The 23,297-nt window shown below is 47.2% G+C and overlaps 1 protein-coding gene across 1 annotated transcript; it reads right to left on the reverse strand.

The window, feature by feature from the left end:
* Positions 1-8: 8 nt before the first annotated feature.
* Positions 9-22,807, reverse strand: LOC142483379 (synaptic vesicle 2-related protein-like; the record flags this gene model as incomplete). Its single annotated transcript, XM_075583458.1, has 15 exons — positions 9-1,943; positions 4,312-4,401; positions 5,582-5,663; positions 6,290-6,401; positions 7,184-7,291; positions 9,137-9,213; positions 10,495-10,568; positions 12,094-12,222; positions 13,407-13,532; positions 15,956-16,019; positions 16,575-16,699; positions 17,940-18,011; positions 18,832-18,930; positions 20,076-20,161; positions 22,647-22,807. Coding segments are annotated over 15 exons (1,612 nt in total), but the record flags the coding sequence as incomplete, so codon positions are not given.
* Between the last annotated feature and the right edge of the window lie 490 nt (positions 22,808-23,297).

Consider the following 23,297-nt stretch of genomic DNA (forward strand, 5'->3'; position numbering starts at 1 on the left):
GCATCCTGTCACATGGCGCAGACCTTCCACCTAACTCCCAGTCTACAATACTGATCCAGGCCGGCCTTTCTCCCCACGCTGACGCTATCATCCCAAAGAGAGGAGACCGGCCAATGGTGTCTACAAAGCCAGGGCTGGATCTTCATCACAAGGCTGAGCGAGACTTAGAATCGATGATAACAGAGAGACCCCATAACGTAAACCTGTCACTGCTGCCACCCCACTGGCAGCCAGTGTACAATTAACCCCATTGTCACCAGCCAGCAATGCGCTGCGGAGCCGTGACATTCACATAGAGTTGGCGATTTAGGCACTGAACATTAAGGGGGGGGGGGGATTTTGGTGAAATATCGTACTCAACGTATTTTGTGCAAAGCCAGACACACATATCAAACATATGGGGGTTATTGACTGGCTCTAGTTTTTTGCACTGTGTATTTTGCCCCCTGGAGACTTTAGTAAGTAAACCCTTTTCGTAATTATCTTTGTTAATCTCTCCATAGAAAATATATCATTTATATTTCATAATCAAGCAGCAAGGAACTTTTTTTTTTATTTCTTTTGAGTTGGGCTCAAACTGAGAGATCAGTAAGAAACCCCAAATACCCTATATCAGGGGCACCCAACTCTGGTCCTCAAGGGCCACCAACAGGTCAGGTTTTAAGGACATCCGTGCTTCAGCACAGGTGGCTCAGTCAATGACTGAGCCACTGATTGAACCACCTGTGCTGAAGCAGGGCTATCCTTAAAACCTAACCTGTCGGCGGCCCATGAGTACTGGAGTTGGCCACTCGTGCCCTATAGTCTTATAGCAAAATCTAAGGTCGTTCTCTTGAAACTAAGCGTCTCTTTAATTCATTTAGTTTTATGTCTTAACGTTTTGGGGCCCCGTTTTCATAAACGTTGATGCAAATGAACCCTTCAAATGCAGAGGGACCGCAGCGCCAGAGTTCCAACGCCCCTCCGGCATCGCGATCACGAAGACGGCAACGTGACAGAGGAGCGGAGCCTCCTCTGCTGTACCTCGGCCGGCCAGCTCGCGTCCAGCGCTCCGCAGGGCGGCAGCACGCCATGTCCCCCAGACAACGAGCAGAGAGCCCGTGACGTAGCTTGCGACATCATGGACGCCCGTGGAGCGCCGGACCTCGCCGTGCGGTGGCTTCGTCATGGGACATAAGGGGAGGCCCAGAATTTGATACACCCAGTTATGTTGCTGCATCAGATTCCCCCTCCTGGAACTCCTTCTACCAACACCGGCTCCGGAATTTCTCAATGACATCAAATGGGAAAGGAGTTAACAAAAAAACATGCAAAGGACCTTTAAACACAATGCAACCTATGGGGCTCCCTCAGAGTCAGTGTGAGGGTTCAAATGCACTTCATTACACCCCTCCCAATGGTGCTCGGTATCACTGCTTTTTATTTACCAACCTAAACATCCACTCTATTCTACCAAGGGTACCTCTGTGTTAGCATAAGTGCAGCGCTAATCTCTTATCTCTTGCAGGGGGGGGGGGTCCAGTAATGCACGGAAGGGGCTAAAATTACTTGTACACATTTGCCCCGTTGCTTAGAAGGATTTAGCTCTCCTGCACCCAACCTCAGTACCGCTACTTTTTCCTTTAGCCTCGCTTTGGCCTTGTGACTCACCCATGTAATGGTAGATGTGAGACTGGAAGGCAAAACGCGCGTGCGTGTGTGTGTGTGTGTGCGTGCGTGCAGGGGACATAGACGGGTCACTCCTGGGAGCCCGAGTTTGACGGGGTGACTCCTGCGTTGGGATTTCCTCGGCCCACCATCTCCTGGCCCCATTCCCGGTGGCTGGACTCCTGCAGGCCCCGGCCTTTGGTCTCGATGGGAAGAAAGCACGATGCCACGGCGGCCAAAATGCAGCAGCCGCTGTACACCAGGACCGTGAGGTAAACGGAGGACTCCAGCATCACCTACAAAGGCAGAATGCAGGCGCACGCTGAACCGTTATGTTAAAGCGGTAACCCCCCAGCTATTGGGGTTTATTTTTTACAGAGTCCGGATCAGGGCGGACCACCAGAGCTGAACTCCGCTACATTTACCCCCCGGGGACCCCGCGGTTCCAGAGATACTTGCCGATTTAGTTACCAGTGTTACCTCAAACATTTAAATGGCCATCCAATAGGAAGCTGCAGTGTCATGCCTTCACCCCCCCCCCCATGACGTGGCTTCCTATTGGCCCATGGCACTGGTGATATTTGGCGGCCATTTTCATTTCCCTAAAAGTGTGGAACACAGCGGCAACTAAATTGGCAAGTATCTCAGGAGCAAAGGGGTTCCCAGTGCACAGTTCTGCCCCAGAAAACATCCCAGCCCCAGAGAACACCCCAGCCCCAGAGAACACCCCACCCCCAGAACACCCCACCCCCCAGAACACCCCACCCCCAGAGAGAACACCCCATTCCCAGAGAGAACACCCCACTCCCAGAGAGAACACCCCACCCACAGAGAGAACACCCCACCCCCAGAGTGAACACCCCACCCCCAGAGAGAACACCCCACCCCCAGAGAGAACACCCCACCCCCCAGAGAGAACACCCCACCCCCCAGAGAGAACACCCCACCCCCCAGAGAGAACACCCCACCCCCAGAGAGAACACCCCACCCCCAGAGAGAACACCCCTCCCCCAGAGAGAACACCCCAGCCCCCAGAGAGAACACCCCAGCCCCCAGAGAGAACACCCCACCCCCAGAGAGAACACCCCACCTCCAGAGAACACCCCACCCCCAGAGAGAACACCCCACCCCCAGAGAGAACACCCCATTCCCAGAGTGAACACCCCACCCCCAGAGAGAACACCCCACCCCCAGAGAGAACACCCCACCCCCCAGAGAACACCCCACCCCCCCAGAGAACACCCCAGCCCCCCAGAGAACACCCCAGCCCCAGAGAGAACACCCCACCCCCAGAGAGAACACCCCACCTCCAGAGAACACCCCACCCCCCAGAGGGAAAACCCCACCCCCAGAGAGAACACCCCACCTCCAGAGAACACCCCACCCCCAGAGAGAACACCCCACCCCCCAGAGAACACCCCACCCCCCCCAGAGAACACCCCACCCCCCCAAAGAACACCCCACCCCCAGAGAGAACACCCCACCCCCAGAGAGAACACCCCACCCCCAGAGAGAACACCCCAGCCCCCAGAGAGAACACCCCAGCCCCCAGAGAGAACACCCCACCCCCCCAGAGAGAACACCCCACCCCCCAGAGAGAACACCCCACCCCCCAGAGAGAACACCCCACCCCCCAGAGAGAACACCCCACCTCCAGAGAACACCCCACCTCCAGAGAACACCCCACCTCCAGAGAATACCCCACCCCCCAGAGAACACCCCACCCCCCAGAGAGAACACCCCACCCCCCAGAGAACACCCCATTCCCAGAGAACACCCCAGCCCCAGAGAACACCCCCCCCAGAGAATACCCCACCCCCCAGAGAACACCCCACCCCCCAGAGAACACCCCACCCCCCAGAGAACACCCCACCCCCCAGAGAACACCCCACGCCCCAGAGAACACCCCAGCCCCCAGAGAACACCCCAGACCCCAGAGAACACCCCAGCCCCCAGAGAACACCCCACGCCCCAGAGAACACCCCAGCCCCAAAGAGAACACCACACCCCCAGAGAACACCCCCCCAGAGAACACCTCACCCCCCAGAGAACACCCCACCCCCAGAGAACACCCCAGCCCCCAGAGAACACCCCAGCCCCCAGAGAACACCCCAGCCATGGTTCCAGTTCTGTAAAAGAAAATCTATAGTTTAAAAAAAAATAAAAAATGGCTTAGAAACTGAAAAAGTATCAGAACAGGCTAAAGGGTCAGACTCTTATAAGACCCATATGAACTCATAACAGGGGCATGGTTTGTTTGTATATACTGTACTGTGGTATAAGTACTTTCAAATAATGTTTAAACTTGTAATGTTTTTCGTAGTAAACGCATTTTTAGGGTTTTTACAATCGTGACCTTTTTGGGATTAATGTCCTCCGTATACTATTCACAGACAAATTCTTATTTTTTTTCCCCTTATGGTTGTTTTGTATGAACTAATTGCTGTATGCTGCCATGGTTGTCCAAATAGATAAACGAGAAGAACGACACGTGCAAACTAGAATGAAGGGATCCGGAAAAAACAGAAACATATTCATTTTGCACAGGAAATAGTGGTCAAAATGTATTTTTTTGTAGGGGGATTAAATCTGGCTAATACGCCAATTTATAAACAAGAAGATTCTTCTGTATTGTATCAGGTCTATCGTTAAAATATGTATTACCTGCGCAATGAAAGGCGTAATTAATGCCCCCACGCGAGCCATTCCACTGCATGTTCCCAGACCCAAGGCCCGTGTCGCTGTCGGATAAACCTGGAAGAGTAAAGTAACATTCGTTATTTCTATGGATTTTTTTTAAAACCGAATTTGAACACGTTTCTCCTGAACCAAACCGCGCCTCTCTGGGAACCCCTCGGACATTTCAACGGCTGTCCAATACGAAGCCACAAAGTCATCCCTCCAATGTGGCTTCCTATTGGCCGACAGACCTTTACGAGATTTGGCAGCCATTTTTATTTCACAGGAAGGGGAGAAAAACACCAACAAGTAAACTGGTATCTCGGGAACCAGGGGGTCTGCTGGAGCTAATTTAATCATTAAAAAAAGAAACCGCTTGGCAAGATTGTTGTTTTAAATTTAATTTTTTTTAAAATAATTAAGTAATGCGTTTTTTTTTTAGTAAAACTAAGAAAAAAATTAATAAGAGCTGTAAATCAGCTAAGACACGTATTTGTAGAAATGTGTCACGTAATTCAAGAATCCATTTTGTCTATGTCGTATACAACTTGGGTAATCACAATTAGGGTTTCTGAGTGTTGAGGAAATTGTATCCCAGAGCTCATGAGTTCGGAATATCAGAGGAGTTAAGACCATGAAATCAGCCTGACAGGAGCATCTTTAGAACGTAGCAATAATTGTAGGATAATAAAGATCGTCCTTAGAGATTAGGAACACCATTAGTGCTATAGCTTGGAGAACAGTCTGGAACAAGGGAGGTTTGTCAGAACAGAGATTAATAGTATGAATAGGCATCTCACAAGGATGTCTGGGAGATGAAAATATAGGGAAACATTGTTCTACTATGAATATCTAGAAGATAACTAGTTTTCTTGCCGTCTATTAATATTAATTGTTATATATAATTTGGCTGATAGTACTTTTTCTCACTAACTGCCACGTATATAGCTGGTTATAAGAAAACTGGTATAAGAAGCCAGCTTTAGAAATGTATATTCAGACTCATTAACATCAACCAAGTTGAAGGATTCTCCATTCACATGCCTGCTGTACTGTATGAGCTTTCTGCCCCCGCGCTGCTCTGGGAACCCCTCGGACATTTCAACGGCTGTCCAATACGAAGCCACAATGTCATCCCTCCAGCGTGGCTTCCTATTGGCCAGCGGGACCTACGAGATTTAAACTGTCGGCGTCGGTATTGGGCTTCTTGCTAATAGAACAAATCTGACATACTGGTAGGTTCTGCTGCTCTTACCTCTGGGGTATAAACGTAAGCTGCCTGAAATCCTCCCGATATGAAGGCTCTTGCAATGAAAATTAAGATGGTGAGGACATTCCTAGGGGGGGCACAGAAAAGAGATGTCACTTGCCTTTGTTGCTGGAGGGATCAGCTATAACGCAAGACTGGAGCTTTATATATATATATATATATATATATATATATATATGTATGTATGTATGTATATATATATATATCTCAGTTCATAGGGAGTGTGTGGGACAGTGATGAATCTTGCTTGGTAGCATGGAATGCTGGGAGTTGGAGTTCTAGCTCTAATACTATTCATGGGCAACAACTATGCCAAAGGGATGTAATGGATCTTGCAGAGTTATGGGGCGTCCACTGGACAATAATCCTTCTTGGGTTTATCTGGTGTGCAACATCTATGACACATGTCACATTGGCCCTTAATCTATCTCGTCGCCACCAGAGGGGTCTGCAACGCAAAGGGGTTACAAATATGACTTTGAAATCACATGGCATACATACACAATATAGCATCTTATTATATACACCAACTACATAGATCTAAGCTGAGGCGACAGGTGGGGAATCCGTGCATTTTGTCTGATTTAGTGGAGACACAAGGCGTTAGTATGCTGCACCTTCTGTAATTACTTCCCATTGCTTCCTTCACTATATGAGGAACCAGGTCTGGAAGCGGATCCTGTCCATACGTACCTCCCAACACATAGAAACAGAAGTAGGGCACAGATGGCGAAGACAAAGAAGCAAATGGCCATGGTCTTCTTCCGACCTACTCGGTCAATGATCCATAAGGTCACCAACACACCTGGTGTCAAGTAGAGAGAGAGAGTGGATAAAGCACGAAGGGCCAGATTTGCTAAATAGTGTTAAGTCCTAAGGTCCACTCAGCTGAATGGGGTTGGATAAGGCTTAGCACTGTTGGGTTTCATTCAAGGTTATAGGAAGGGATGATACTCTGAACCTAGAAGGATTCAGTAGAGATGAGAAATACTTTTTCCGTTATGTAAGTCTTGGCGATTTGTTGCTATCCAGACCCTGAAATAAGGCTTTTGCTGGAGCGTAGGGAGGAGAGGGAAATAACGCTACGTTAGTTAAATCATACTTAACTCTGGCGTTACACCCATCCCGACCCTGTGAAAGTCTTATTTCTGAGTCTGCATGGGAGTAACGCTAGATTTAGCTGTGATTTAAATAACATTAAGTTATTTCCCCTTGTTAACCTTAGCGGAGTTTAGTGAACAGGGAATATCTATTTAATAATGCCTGATTTGCATCTCACTATCTCTAAAGTTCGTTATAGTTAACACTATGTTCTTAACGGGGGAAAACATGGCTGAATGTTAAGTTATTGACCTTAGTGAATGCAGCATTATTATTGTAGCCTAACGGAGTCTAGTGAACCTGGGCCATGAAACCCGGGCCTTGGAACCCGGGCCTTGGAACCCGGGCCTTGAAACCCGGGCCTTGGAACCCGGGCCTTGGAACCCGGGCCTTGAAACCCGGGCCTTGAAACCCGGGCCTTGAAACCCGGGCCTTGAAACCCGGGCCTTGAAACCCGGGCCTTTGGGCCTTTTAAGCCGTGCTGACCTGGAAATTCAGACAGAGTGGTCCACAGTAAGTCTTTGTAATCTTCCACGGTTAAATATTCACAGGCCAGGCTGCATTTCGGCTTCACTGTTTTTCTTCGGCTGGAAACTGCAACAGCCAAAGCAAAGGATTCTGGTTATTGAACATGAAGCTGCTTAATATGCTATGAAGCCGCCTCTCTCAGTGCTGGAGAATAATTATATATACTAAAGAACATATGTATAAAATAATATAATAACTGTAGCCCCCCCCCCCTTTGGGACTACTATTTCCCTTAATGAGTTAACTGTGTGGGATTATCCGGGTTACTCCCCTTCCCATCATGCGATGGTCTGATCTATATGGATGATCCATAATAATAAAAGAGTCTGTGTGGGTGTGTATTTGTCAGGGCCCTAGCGCCAAGACCATGAAACCTAGATACCTGAAACTTTGCATGCATACTAAAGGCACCCCAGGGGTGTGCATCTGGGGGGGGTGGAGGGGTGGAGGGGGGAGGGGGTGGTCGTGTAGGTGGGGATTTATTTTCTCCTGTTTTTAACTGCTCCGCTTCTGATTGGTTGTTCCCTCTCAGCGAAGCTGCTGATTGGTTGGTTTTGATTGACGTTTGCTTTTCAGGGAGGTATGCTGAGTTGGCGGCCTTTCAGACATTCCTTATGGGAAGAGTGTGAGGTGGGGGTGTAAGAGAGGAAGGGGGAGAGGTGGGGTGTAAGAGAGGAAGGGGGAGAGGTGGGGGTGTAAGAGAGGAAGGGGGAGAGGTGGGGGTGTAAGAGAGGAAGGGGGAGAGGTGGGGGTGTAAGAGAGGTGGGGGTGTAAGAGGAAGGGGGAGAGGTGAGGGTGTAAGAGAGGAAGGGGGAGAGGTGGGGGTGTAAGAGAGGAAGGGGGAGAGGTGGGAGTGTAATAGAGGAAGGGGGAGAGGTGGGGGTGTAAGAGAGGAAGGGGGAGAGGTGGGGGTGTAAGAGAGGAAGGGGGAGAGGTGGGGGTGTAAGAGAGGAAGGGGGAGAGGTGGGGGTGTAAGAGAGGAAGGGGGAGAGGTGGGGGTGTAAGAGAGGAAGGGGGAGAGGTGGGGGTGTAAGAGAGGAAGGGGGAGAGGTGGGGGTGTAAGAGAGGAAGGGGGAGAGGTGGGGGTGTAAGAGAGGAAGGGGGAGAGGTGGGGGTGTAAGAGAGGAAGGGGAGAGGTGGGGGTGTAAGAGAGGGAGGGGGAGAGGTGGGGGTGTAAGAGGAAGGGGGAGAGGTGGGGGTGTAAGAGAGGAAGGGGGATAGGTGGGGGTGTAAGAGGGGAAGGGGGAGAGGTGGCGGTGTAAGAGAGGGAGGGGGAGGAAGATTTAGAGGGGGAGTATGAGTAAGCGACAGTAGGGGAGAGAAATACATGGGGGGAGGGAGAGGATGTGAGAGGTGGGTGTGTAACAGAGGAAGGGGGAGGAAGATAGAGAGTAGGGGAGAGAAATACATGGGGGGAGGGAGAGGATGTGAGAGGTGGGTGTGTAACAGAGGAAGGTCACTGATGGGGTGTGAGTGTCACTGAGGGAGTGTATCAGTGAAGAGGGTGGATGTGACTATAATTTGGGGTGAGAGTCTCAGTGACTGGGGTTTGGGGTGCAGCCTCACTCACTGCAGGGTAGAAGTATTGATCGGGTTAAAGAGGGCGCCATTATCCATTTGATTCACAGCTTCTGCCATGGAAAAGATGCCTCCAGAGTCCTGCAACCCGTGCGTTACCGGGTACTTATCTAGTCACCACTAATAATAATTATTTCTTAAATAAATGGAATGAACGCCGCCCGTTTCCAGAGCATTATAAATCGTTTGCCCTGCTTCCACCACAGAGGTGGCTGCATCCGTATCTGCCTTCGCAATGTACAGTACTGTGTAACATTACTCTGCAAGTGGGAGTAATAGGGAGAGATAGAGTATATCAGATGAGCGGGAGGGGGGTCTAACGCCGTTACTCACTGCTGCACACGTCTCCCGCTTGGAACAGCTCCGTCGTTAGGAGAACCAGCCCGTAGTAAGAGAAGGCGTTCGAAAACCTGGGGAGGACCGGGCATTGTTAGATCGGAGTGGCCAACTCCAGTCCTCAAGGGCCAGCAACAGGTCAGGTTTTAAGGATATCCCTGCTTCAGCACAGGTGGTTCAATCAGAGGCTCAGTCTGAGACTGAGCCTCTGATTGAGCCACCTGTGCTGTAGCAGGGACTGAGGAAGCCAACTGTGCTGAAGCAGGGATATCCCTAAAACCTGGCCTGTTGGTGGCCATTGATGACTGGAGTTGGCCTCCCCTGAATTAGGTTATCACGGTGCCCAAAATCAAACGAACGTGCGTCAACATTGTTCAGCTCGGCGTATACCCGAACAGGTCTGTTAATAGGGTTATGGAATGGAAGGGCTCCGGCGCAACTGCGCATGACAGACTCCAGAAAGGTCCCGGATGGATTCAACAAACTTTATTGGCACAAAGAACACACTGGGGCTACACCACGTCTCCGAGACGAAGCCCTATCCTAGAGGGTGAAACGCGTAGAGGGGGAGATCGTGGTGTAGCCCCAGTGTGTGTTGTGCCAATAAAGTTTGTTGAATCCATCCGGGACCTTTCTGGAGTCTGTCATGCGCAGTTGCGCCGGAGCCCTTCCATTCCATGTACTTCTACTGAAGGCTGCACGCGGGAGTTGGAGAGTAGAGGAGAGCAGGACCCAGACCGGAGTTGAGATATAGGTAAGGGTCATTACCTTTCCCACACACTCCGGTCATTCTAGTGGCCACACTTAGCTCCCTCCTTCCCAGCCCACATGACGACACTGACACCATTTGGTGCTATTGCTGATTACCGAAGCGCAGGACAGGCTTTTCTTTGGATCACTGTTAATAGGGTTAGTGCAGACTGAAGCGGCTATGTATCAACCCAAAATATAGCTGAAGCAGCGCGGATGTTTCATTGTATAAAAAAAATGACACTAATACTTGATATTTACGAACACTGGTTTAAAAAAAAATGACGAATGCACATCGTTCTCTTCTACCTGGCGCTGTGATACATTCTAGCACGGGGGGCTCATCTCCCGTCCTCAAGATCCCCCCAACAGGCCAGGTTTTCAGGATATCCCAGCTTCAGCCCAGGTGGCTCAATCAGAGGCTCAGTCTAAGACTGAGCCTCTGATTGAGCCACCTGTGCCGTAGCAGCGACTGATGAAGCCACCTGTGCTGAAGCAGGGATATCCTGAAAACCTGACCTGTGGGGGAGGGGAGCACTTGAGGACTGGAGTTCAGCACCTCTGCTCTAACAGATAACACACAGATAGATGGGCCCCCTCCTTACCAAATAAACCAAAGCAGCAGAGTCGTACATCTAAACTGAGGCGTGAAAAGATCCCGCATTTTGCCTCGATCCTCCTATTTATAAACAGAAAAAAAACTATTAATATTAAATGGAATTTGTTAGAAATTCTTTGGATTTTTAAAATGTCATTTTTACGAAATTGCACCCAGAACTTCCCACAGCTTTGAAAATCATTTTGTTCTGTGTTTTAATTGACGGTTATGTACCTTTTTGCCTAACGTTAGTTTGGAATGAAGGCGTGTGTAGCTCGCGCTGCTGCAGAGTTGTACCGCGACCCTTTTTAGAATCATAGGGCTCTATCTCAGGGCCGGCGTGATGGCGGCGCAGTCGCTGCCACTGAGCCCCGCGTTACAGAGGCCCTGAGCTCTCCCCCACAATAATTAAAGTGATTGCCGGGGGGGTTAGCGTGCGGCCTCTGTAACTCTCTTACCTTCTCCTCCCGGCATCTCCCCCTGCCTGGTCCTGTCATTATGGCTCCGCCATGCCAAATGGCGTTGCGTTGCCATGACAACAGGACGCCTCGTCATGTCGCGTCACCTTGTGGCGTCACGTTGCCATGACAATGGGACGCCCTGTAGCGCCCCATTGCCTTGACAACGTGACGGCCGATGGCGCCATGGCAATGAGACACCATTTGATGTCGCGGAGCCGTAATGACAGGACCAGACAGGGGGAGATGCCGGGAGGAGAAGGGATGCCGGGAGTTGATGCCGCTGGGGAAGGTAAGCGCCGAAGCCGCGCACACGTCACTGCACCGAGCCCCGCAAACATCCCAACCGGCCCTATATTAAAGGCAAACTTTAGGCGGAAAGTTCTTTTGTCACAACTCGCACTGATATATACCTGCGCCCGGCAGCGTCTATCTGTGTTGCGCCCTTTCCGGGTGCGTCTGCCTGCGTCGAGATGAGCGATTTTATGGAGCTACTGGGAGGAGTCAGGACGGAGTTAAATTTGCAAATTGGCGCTGGTCTACGTGCTGAGAAATGAGCGGCTCGCGTTGTTTTTTTTTTACGGTTTTCTGCGTCACCTTAAAGTTGATGTAAGCTGAATTTTTTTTAACGCAGCATGTTCTGCAACCATAGAAATACACCATACATTTGTCGCGTTGCAGACGGAAAAATTGTCATATTTCCGTACGCCCCATTACTGATTGACGGTTAAAACAAAGAAAAAAAAAATGCTTCCTGACCAACGTGGCATGGGCAAGAAACGCGCTTCTGCTCGCCGTGGCGCATAATAAGTGTGACTACACCTGTAAGGCCGTGATTATACCAAAAGTCGCGTGCCGCGCACCGCCGCGGAACTGCAGGGCGGATGTCCCCTGGCGCGATCCTCAGATTTGGATGGCGACGGCCGCGTCACGTGAGAGTTTCCAGCCAATGAGGGCGAACCGCTCACGGCCACGCCTCTGCCACGCCCCTTTGCCTCCTGTCTTCTCCCTGGTATAATCACGATGCCACTGAGCGGCAGCGCAGGGTGACGTCACCAGATCACGCTGCCGCTCAGCCGCATCTGGTATAATTGAGGTCTAAGTCTCACACACCACAGGCCTCCCCCGGTATTTTTGAGGTTACTGACCTGCCTCGATATAATGAGTTTTCCCAGGGGCATGGGGGCCCCGTTTTCAGTCGCAATACGTCTCAGGGTGGCGATGGCCTTCTCCTGATTCCCAGACAAGACATCATACCTGGCACTTTCAGGCAGCCACTGAGGTAGAATTCAGAGTTTAGGTCAACAATATGGATAAACCCAACACAGATTTGCCCATACGTCCTAATCTGGCTGTACAAGGAGTAGTTCCCCATTTTTTTAACTCTAATTTAACTAAAACCAAAGCGGTCCAAAAATGTATAACACACAGGAAATTAAATCAGCTGTTAGCTTAGTTTTTTATGATCAGGTAATGGCAACGTTTAGTGCTTAACTTACTTGACACAGCTGAGACTATATACTGTTTGCCTATATATTAGTAAGTAGATCCAACCCCCCTCCGCCCCCCTCCACATCTCGGCTGTTTACTACTTGTTCACTTGGCACATAATGCGCTATGGTGCAGAGTGTAAAGGCTTATACCCTGTGACATTATGCTATTTAAGCTTATATTAACATAAAATATAGAAAGAGTGGAGCTGACTGTATCTGTCTTCTCCACTCTATACCCTCAGGATATAAACAGAACACGTTCATAGTACTACTGGCTATTAGGAGAGTAACCTGATTTAAATTTTATTGAATTTTGTCTACCTTACACAATATTGTGCCTTATTTTAACATATACTTAATAAACTTTGTTTTTATTTTATCATCTTTTCAACTAATTATTACTAGGAGGGGTGCACCATTTTTCTGGGATCTCTATAGCTCATGTACCCCTTGGTACAACCCCTTTTTTGTCTTAGGTCATTGCCCGGGTAGCACCCCCTTTACACAAACATTTTTGGGGATTTTTGTAGCGAGGTACAACATATATGCTTCTACCATGACTGAATAACGTCAGATTAATTCCCAGTGTTAACCTGAACTGCCATAAATGGGTATGCGGTGTTAGGGGCTATGGGCAGCAAAAAACAAACAATATGTTATTTCAAGAACTAACACTGGGTTAACATTGGGCTATTCCCTTCAGGGGATAGGCGTAACTATTAACCTAATGTTAATTTAGGTTAAATAGCTCTGAACAGAGCTTAGTACATCTTAGCCACAATGTGTAAAGTACCCTATTAACTGCATATCATTCACGTAGGTCTATGTTAACTAGACCGTGAACCCACGTTCTCAGCACAAGTTATCTAACCCGTAAGCTACATTTATCAATCACATGAGTGGGGCGTGAACTGATTCATTGGGTATTGCTCCTATGTAAGAATAAACCGTTTGTGTCAAATGCTTACAAAGCAAAAAATTGCGAAGAGCAAGAGCGGCAGGGCCGAGAGGATGAGAAGCCAACGCCAGCCTAGTGTGGGCATTACCAAGATAGCCAGGAGCACCTCAAACACGGTGCCGATGGCCCAGAAGATCTGCCAAATGGAAAAATACTGGTTAACAGGGTACATGCATAATACGGAGAGAAAATGGCCACAACTGCAATGTCATGGAAAATGAGGTATTGGAATTTATTGTACATATTTATAACGTTATGGTTTCATTGAGACCTACATCAAGAGACAGACAAAAAGTGACTACAAGGGAGTGACTTAGGGGTTTGTTATATCTGATCCAAAGTGGCCGTTTTCGGCCGAAATTCCCCATTGAGGCTACTGGGGAGAACCCGGTTTGAATTCCAGTGTCAGCAACTGGTGACCTTATCATATACCCCACTGGTTCCCAATCTTTTTCACCTGGTCCCCCCAAAAAGCTATTGTTTTGCCCTTGAGACCTCCTTCTGTATTTTGTGCGCAAAGTAAGATGATCAACACTTGGGTATTTTGCTCTTAAAATCCCATTTAAAACCAAAATAATTAAACTTTGTGGAATGTGCTAATTGGGTTATAGATGCCTTCTTTCGCCTTCTCTCTCTCCATTGTCACTCTCTCTGATGTTCTCCCCGTCTTTTTGTTAGGATGTCCTCCTTTCTCCTTTCTGTATCTCCTATCTCTCTGAGCACCCGTTATATTTGCGGTCCCATCCTTTCCCCAGTTGGGAAATATTGACATCATGTTTTCGGTGTTAGATGGAAGTCAGCATCCGAGTACCACCGAGATTCCAGCCCTGTAACCGGAATCATGTGGTTGCAAAGTGCTCTGTGACAACAGGAATGGGGGGGGGAAAGTCCTCCTCACATCTGCAGCTCTGTAGGAGCTGGTACAGTAGGGCCCCACTCATACGGCGGGTTTCGTTCTATGCCGCCGCCAGAAAGCGAAAAGCGGTCGAAAAGAGGAACATAGCATTTGCTATGTCCACTGGCGATTTTACGTCTTTCCTACCCCTTCTGCGCATGCGCGACCTCGGCCGCTCCCCCTTCTGCACATGCGCAACCTCGGACGTCCCCCTTCTGCGCATGCGCAGACACAGCGTCCCCCTTCTCGGTACCGCCGTATTGAAGCGGGGCCCTACTGTAATTGAACATAGGGTACCCTATAGGATCTCCCAGGGCCTAAGGGTTTGTAAAATTGTTGGATTGTAGGGTATTTGGGACAATGATATGCTGAGGCTTCAGGATAATATCTATATGTTCTACTTCTTTGGGAACAGCCGAAAACTGCCCCTTCCTTCCTATTTTTTACTTGGCCACATATTTACTAAGTGGTCCTATGCCATGAGACATGTTCTGATGCCGGAAGACTCCTTGTGGTCCATCCATGTGTCTTCCGGTGATCTGGAAGTTATGGAGTAGCACCACTCAGGTCATTGGCCTTCTATACAGCACCACCAAGGAAGATGATGGAAAACTATGGTTCATGGTTGGATTAATTTGAGCTATATTACCATGTTTACAACCCTCATAAGTAACATAGTAGATAAGGTCGAGAAGAGACATGTCCACCAAGTTCAACCCGTGTTAAATTTAGACGACATATACTTATCCTATATCCGTACTTACAGTATATTGATCCAGGGAAAGGAAAATTAAAAAAAAAACAGTGAATCATTATCAAATGATGTCTCATAAGGAGAAAAATCAATTTCTTTCTGACTCCAGTAATGGCAATCAGATTTCTCCCGGAAAAAACATCCTTTCCACGTTTACTTATTTGGTAAATCCCTGTATATCTTTCCTTTCTAAAAAGATGTCCAACTTTTTTTGTACATATCTATTGTATCTGCCATCCCAGTCTCCATGGGTAATGAATGGCCCCATTGTAACTGCCCTTACTGTAAAGAACCCTTTCCTTTATTGCTGGTGAAATCTCCTTTCCTCCAACCTTAAGGGATGACCCGTGTCGTTTGTACTGCCCTTGGGATGAATAATTATTTTAAAAGCTCCTTGTATTGTCCCCGAATATATTTGTACAGCTCAACCCCCTTATAACGCTGTGCTTGGGGTCCAAAGAATCACATCGCGATATAAGCGGATCGCGTTAGAAATAATGTACACTTGTATGTATTGTACAATAAAGTATTTAAGATACCAATAATCGTGTTGTAAAGTATTCATAAATACGAAAAGTGGGAGCCACGCTTGCATCACGTAAGCAGATTCGCGTTGTAACGAATCGCATTATAACGGGGTTGAGCTGTATATAGTTATCATATCCAAGATGTCTCTTTTCTAAAATAAACAAATCTAATTTCGCTAGCCTCCCCTCATACATCAGATTATCCGTCCCCTTTACTAATTTGGTGGCTCTTCTCTGTACTTTTCCTAGTTCCATAATGTCTTTTTGGTGTCCAAACTGTACTCCATATTCAGTGGGTGATCTTACTAAGTGATCCAAAGGGATCCAAACAAAAGACTCTGCCGCAAAAACGCGGGTAAGAAATCCTTGTAGTGAAGTCTTACCTCTATCAGCAGTATACACTTGGCTCTGGCTTTCATGGGTAGGAACTCTGCGTATAAGGTGACCCTGCAAAGAAATGTCAAACATGAGATTTATAAGAATACAGCCAGATGGCAACTTTCTTTATGGTATATTTTAAATAAGTCAAGAAATTTCCTGCCAAAAATGTTTGGGAAAAACACAAATTAAAACAGCACATTTTTAACACCCCCCCCCCCCCCCGCCCCTGAAATTATGTCTTAACAAAATAACAGCCACTGCCTAAACGCTTAAAAAGTGTAGGCAGAAAGAAAGCAATCACTGTTAGGGTCATGAGAACAGACAAACAAACATTTATTTTTGTATAGCGGCCCAAGGAGGGGAGGTTTGTACTTATTCTGCATGCCGCGTGCGTCTGATGTTATACGATAGGTGACTATAAATCTTATTGTTTAGTGATTGTTATTAACTCCTTCATAAAGCACTGGTGAGCACGAAACGCGTAGGAGGCTCGCTGCACCTCCGTGTTAACCATGGGCCAATCAATCTTTTCCATTTTCGTCTCTGGAGTCCACCTCTTTGATTTTTAGTAGGGCTCTGTATTTTTCTTGTTTGCATTCTACATGGGCCGTGTGAACTTACGACTGTGGGACACCTCCGATTCCAAAACCGACCAGACCTCGAAGCACAAGAATCCAGCTGTAGACTGGTGCAAAAGCGCTGAGAATCCCGTAATAGAGGGTCCAAAACACACTGATCTTCAGACCCTGTGCAAGGGAAAATTATTGCGGTGTCAGGAAAAGACCGGCCGACTGAGCTGATGGGAGTCGGGATGATGAAAGTAGAGTGATGGAAGAAATCCAGGAACCGTTGGCTGACAGTCATATTAACATAAATCCCCAAATACAAGCTTTTTATTGGTAAAAGGCATGTAATAAATTGCATGTGTTATGGTGACTTCATAGGAGGTGCTCACTTATGTGTAAGCTTTTGTTTCCCACTCTGATGTAACTATTGTCTTATGCCCAATGTTGGAGGATCTGGTGATCCACCTGGTAAATACGCCAGGGGCACATAGGGATTTCCTTGGGTTTTATATAGAGGGTTAGTGATGCTCCTGTTATAAACACATAGGGTATGTAGTAACACCCCTGGTATTTACACAAGGCACATCGAAAACATAGAATTTGACGGCAGATAACCACTCGGCCACCTAGTCTGCTCATCTTCAGACCACATTTGATCCTTGGCTTTCTTGTATAGTTAGGATATCCTTTTGCCTTTCCCAAGCTACACTACACACGGAAGGATATGGGCAAGGTCGTAGGCACAATGAGACAGAGGCAGGTCAAATGAGCTCATTGGGAAGCTTGTTGTGGACTTTCTTCTCCCTGTTGACAGAACAAGCTCCCATTCTAAAGGAAATGTAGTACTAGAGAAGAAGGGGAGGTATCCGCAGGATCAGGGTCAGGGGAGGAGAAGACTTGGTCTATAGCTGGTGAAGAGGAAGAGTTTTCCAACCCCCGAGTTGCAGGCTTTAGCTTGCTAAAGAGCTGCTGATATCGGGGCTAATAGTCAGTATCTATTACAAATGCTGTAGGTTCGTAGCTACACCTGTGGTGCTGTAGAAGCTTTAATAACTGGTAACAACTTATTTCACCATAGTCTTCTTTTATTGGTAAGGAACACGCCGCGACTGAGCTTAAAGAAAAGGTCTCGGTGTAGCCCAAACAAAAGAGCTCGGTGAAGCCCAAATCGTGGCGGTTGTTCTCTGCATCATCCTCGTGAATAAAAGAAGAAGAAGACGATGCAACTAGTTATTACAACACTACAGGTGTAGCTACAACGTTCCATAACGTTCTTCATATTATCTCAGCGTCTGGGACCACTTTGAAATATTGAGCAAGGACCCGTTAAACTTTATTTTGAGATATATTTTGGACATGTTCCTAGTTGTCAGTTATCTATGACAAGCCTCATGTGCACAAACGACGGTCCAACACTTACAGTTTTCCTGCCGTACTGGTCAGAAAAGTTTCCCCAGAGAGAAGAGCTGGACATCATTCCAACAAACACCACCTGCGAAGCAGAGAGCAAAGAATGCAGTGACCGTGTGCACCCACCAAGGGAGCTTCTGTAGTGATGGCAATTCCTTCCCGCCCCTATACTCTACCTAAAACCCACAAAAGAAGGGTTTTCTTATTTTATTAAGCACACAAGTTATGGGGAGTAAAAAAAAAAAAAACCTCCAACGTTCAGCAATGATAAAGAACACTTTACATCTCAGACAGGCCCCAAACCTTCCTGACCCCATAATCACACGGCATATAGTGCTTCCGTTGCAGCCAGGGATTCTGGGTAATGAAAGGTGTAATCTTACCCCAAATCAACTTTAAGCCAAACATGTTATATTAAACCGCAGCCAATTACAAACACAGAACATATCCCCAAATCTATTTGTCAGGGAGATCCTGTGGTTTTTCTCTCCCAGAATCCCCTGCTTGTCTCACTGTTTGCCTCTTCCTCCCAAGTGAGGGCGGTGACGTCATTAGACTGGAATCAAAGCTTCATCCTACTGCGTCTGCCATATTGTTCTATCCCGGCCTGCAAAGATTTCCAAAGGGGCTTCCTCTCACTTAGAAGCGTCCAAGGAGGGTGCTACAGGAAGGTTAAGGGATGCAAATAAAGAAGTTGCTGCCCCTTCCAGCCTTGTAGGGGTTACATTGCCAAAGGGAATTCTGGTATATCTGCTGCTTCAGCAAACACAGTTTCTATCTTTGACTATATGCGTGCCAGCTAGCTTTCTGCTTACTCCGTTAAGTACAATGCGCAGGCAGATATCTACGGCAAAGTAACACCTGGAATAGTCCCCAGGAGATTGGTCAGCGCATTCTCTTACCGATGTGAGCAAAGCTACTTGCCAGCTGGGTAATCTCCATTCACAGTGGAGCTGTGGACCCAGGATGCTAAGAATCATCATTTCCATTGCATCTGCCATCTGCAAAGAGGGGGAGAAAGGAGGTGTATTAGCTACGGCGAGGCAGAATAAAGGGTCAGTCCCTCCTAGGAGCAAAGTGCACTAATGGCAGTGACATGTTTAAGGGGTCAGTCCCTCCTAGGAGCAAAGTGTACTAATGGCAGTGACATGTTTAAGGGGTCAGTCCCTCCTAGGAGCAAAGTGTACTAATGGCAGTGACATGTTTAAGGGGTCAGTCCCTCCTAGGAGAAAAGTGTAATAATGGCAGTGACATGTTTAAGGGGTCAGTCCCTCCTAGGAGCAAAGTGTACTAATGGCAGTGACATGTTTAAGGGGTCAGTCCCTCCTAGGAGCAAAGTGTACTAATGGCAGTGACATGTTTAAGGGGTCAGTCCCTCCTAGGAGCAAAGTGTACTAATGGCAGTGACATGTTTAAGGGGTCAGTCCCTCCTAGGAGAAAAGTGTAATAATGGCAGTGACATGTTTAAGGGGTCAGTCCCTCCTAGGAGCAAAGTGTACTAATGGCAGTGACATGTTTAAGGGATCAGTCCCTCCTAGGAGCAAAGTGTACTAATGGCAATGACATGGTTAAGGGGCCAGTTCCTCCTAGGTTGGGACACCATATTTTCTTCAAGACAACCCAGACAAATTTCACGCATGCGCGAACAGTGAGCGCCCATTGTGCATGCGCTCGAGTGAGTGGCAAATTGCTGACCGTGCATGTGCAATGGGCCCTTGCCAGCCCCTTGTACGAATGCGCGATTGGCGCTTGCTGGCCGTGCGTGTGCACGAGCACTCAGCAAGCACCGATCACGCCTGCATGGCCGGCAAGCACCAGAAAAAAACGGGACATTTTAAGAAAAAAGGTCAGGACCCATGATCAAAGTCCTAAAAACTAGTTCTGGTCACCCTCCTTCTAGGAGCAAAGTGTACTAATGGCAGTGACATGGTTAAGGGGTCAGTCCCTCCTAGGAGCAAAGTGTACAAATGGCAGTGACATGGTTAAGGGGTCAGTCCCTCCTAGGAGCAAAGTGTACAAATGGCAGTGACATGGTTAAGGGGTCAGTCCCTCCTAGGAGCAAAGTGTACTAATGGCAGGACATTGGCACGAACTAAAACTAAGTGCCCTCTTGCACTGCAATGTGTTTTGTTGAAGAACTGCTTGCCCAGGCCAAACCAGTAAGGACGGACAGTTTCCACTGGAACTTCCCAAAGCCAATGGCCTCGACGGCATCTTCCACCATAAACGTATCTGCAAGGGAAGCAAAGACATAGATCAGTATTAGTCTATCATGCACCGGTCAAGGCCAATTAGCCACGGCCATTTATCAGCAGGGACAGTTTGACCAATACAGGTAATGTATCCCCTAACCCCTTATCCTCAAAATCCCTAACCCCTTACCCTAAAGCCCCTAACCCCTCACCCTAAAGCCCCTAACCCCTCACCCTAAATCCCCTAACCACTTACCCTAAATCCCCTAACCACTTACCTTAAATACCTTAACCCCTTACCCTAAACCCCCTAACCCCTTACCCTAAATCCCCTAAACCCTTAACCTAAAACCCCTAACATTAACCCCTCATCCTAAAACCCCTAACCCCTTACCCTAAATCCCCTAACACCTTAACCTAAATCCCCTAACATTAACCCCTTACCCTAAAACCCCTAACATTAGCCCCTTACCTAAAACCCCTAACATTAACCCCTTATCCATAAAACTCGAACCCGTTACCCAAAAACCCCTAACATTAACCCATTACCCTAAAACCCCTAACATTAACCCCTAATCCTCACTCTATTCAGCTCAGAGCCGAAACGGCCGCCGGCTAAACAGCAGCAGCAAACTGTCCCTCAGCGGCTGAATGGCCGCGGCTAGAAGTCCCTTTTCGGTGATATACTGCATGGGCAGCGTAGCACTGACGGTATCACACCATTCTGCTGGAAATATAGGCTATCCCATACGTACTGATTTCTGGGGGACATCACCAGAATGCCTTTCCCCCCCGAATATTACAATGCTGCGCTGCTGTATATAGCAGCATTGAGTATGACCGAAAACTGCTCACCGTCAAAAGCCTTTACAAAACAGAGACCCTAAACACATTATTGGGTCCATAATTATTAACGTTTGTGACCATCCCTGCCAGCATTTAAAGCCAAGTCCCTCATATCCTAATGGGGACATGTTTATTTTGTTTTGAGCTCCTAAAGACGATGGAGTTATTCATATGTTCAGAACCTCCGGTGTTTAGCACAGAAATAAACGTGCCCTCTTGTTTTCCCTTGGGCATTTATGTTGGGTCTGAGTCCTAGCAGGTTTGCGGAGGCCCCTAACTGCACACAAATAACATTTTACCAAGACGGCATTCTCTTGTACATAGTTACAGACGTTGTGTGTGACATTGTACCCCTCAGATGACACAATATATCCAATTGTGATACAGAATATCACAGTTTCCATGCCAGTGTTAGTGCAGAATAATACGTGAAATAGACATTTTCAGGCACTTCACAATATTTGCAAAAAGATACTGGCGGTTTATTATTATTGATTACATCATGTTGACACCTAATAAGTGCTCTGCGTGTTATTATATGGCTCTGTGTGTTATTACATAGCTCTACGTGTTATTATATACTGTAGTTCTGCGTGTTATTATATGGCTCTGTGTGTTATTACATAGCTCTACGTGTTATTATATACTGTAGCTCTGCGTGTTATTATATGGCTCTGTGTGTTATTACATAGCTCTACTTGTTATTATATACTGTAGCTCTGCGTGTTATTATATGGCTCTGTGTGTTATTACATAGCTCTACGTGTTATTATATACTGTAGCTCTGCGTGTTATTATATGGCTTTGTGTGGTATTACATAGCTCTACGTGTTATTATATACTGTAGCTCTACATGTTATTATATGGCTTTGTGTGTTATTAAATAGCTCTGCGTGTTATTATATGGCTTTGTGTGTTATTACATAGCTCTACGTGTTATTATATACTGTAGCTCTGCGTGTTATTAGATAGCTCTGCGTGTTATTATATAGCTCTGTGCGTTATTACATTGCCCTGATTTTATAACATTGCTCTGCGTGTTATTACTGTATATAGCTCTGCGTGTCATTACCTAGCTCTGCGTGTAATCATATAGCTCTGCAACGCATTACTGGTTCCTCTGGCCCTGAAGAAACGACATATTCTGTAGTACAATGCAGGATTCTTGCCATTGTTCTGCATGAATATGAGGAGTCCTCTGTGTAATTAACTCGTGCACTTGCAGCAGGAGGAAATTACAGTGTCTACAACAGGCCCAGCGAATGCTCACCCGTTCTGAAATGTCACAGCAAGCCGAGGAGGGAGAGAGCTGCTTGCAATGGGGTGCTAAAAATAACCGAAAAAGTCCATTTTCGGAGAAGACAGCTACAGATCCACTGCAGTGAAATCCACCCGAAGGGTACAGGTGTTTAAAGAAGAGAAAGGAAGGAGCACAAACAAAAATCAAAGGAGTCTTCCAAAAATACTGGTGCTTTGCACCGTCCCGTGGTTCGTTCAAGCAAACAAACGCCACGCGTGGACAATCATGGCGGCCAAAACCCTATATTTTTGCTGCTGGAAGCAGCCCACCGTCTCTTGGGGAAATACATCATCCAAAGATGAGTGAAGAAATCAGCGGGCTGTAGGCATAGTGCCTTCAAATTCACTTTATTCAAGCATATTAAAAGCCTATTACTTACCATCCGTTGGGTTGGCAAATTCCTTTGGCACCGTGGTCCCATCCTCCAGTTCCACCGCTTCCAAGTCAGTGTGGACGGGCCCAAGCTGAATTTCGTGCTCCCCAGAAATGTTGTCACCGTCTGATCTGGAGCTTTCACCCGTGCGGCGAAACTTGACAACACTAGAAAAGGGATTATAGGCCCCTGGTCATCGGATGCTCTAAGTTTCTGTTCTCTTGGTTCAACATCTCTCTCAAGGACTTCTATGAATTCACCACACAAGGTTGTTAGATCTCTGTAGCTTTAACCCAAGACTTCCATCGAAAAGCAGACTAACAGTACGAATTAGTTTGTAGTGTGGGGGGGATATATAAGCCTTAGCTTCTCCATACTGGAAAATTCACCTCCTCCCCTCCTCCTTCTCTGGCACTCCTCTTACAATGAGATCTAACACAGCACAGCCTGACATTATACACACACACACCCAGATATAGAAATAAATATATATAGTGATGTTTATTACAGAAACTACTGTATACAGGATGGCTATGAATCCACTCAGCCATTGTTAGTTAAGGCGCAGAAAAGTATCCATTTTTCAACAAATCTAATTTTTTTCAGCTATTTGTGTTTTCGGAATCTACCATTCCCTTTTTCTTTAACTTCGCAATC

Source organism: Ascaphus truei, unplaced genomic scaffold (genome assembly GCF_040206685.1).
Source record: "Ascaphus truei isolate aAscTru1 unplaced genomic scaffold, aAscTru1.hap1 HAP1_SCAFFOLD_3240, whole genome shotgun sequence".
Lineage (NCBI taxonomy): Eukaryota > Metazoa > Chordata > Amphibia > Anura > Ascaphidae > Ascaphus > Ascaphus truei.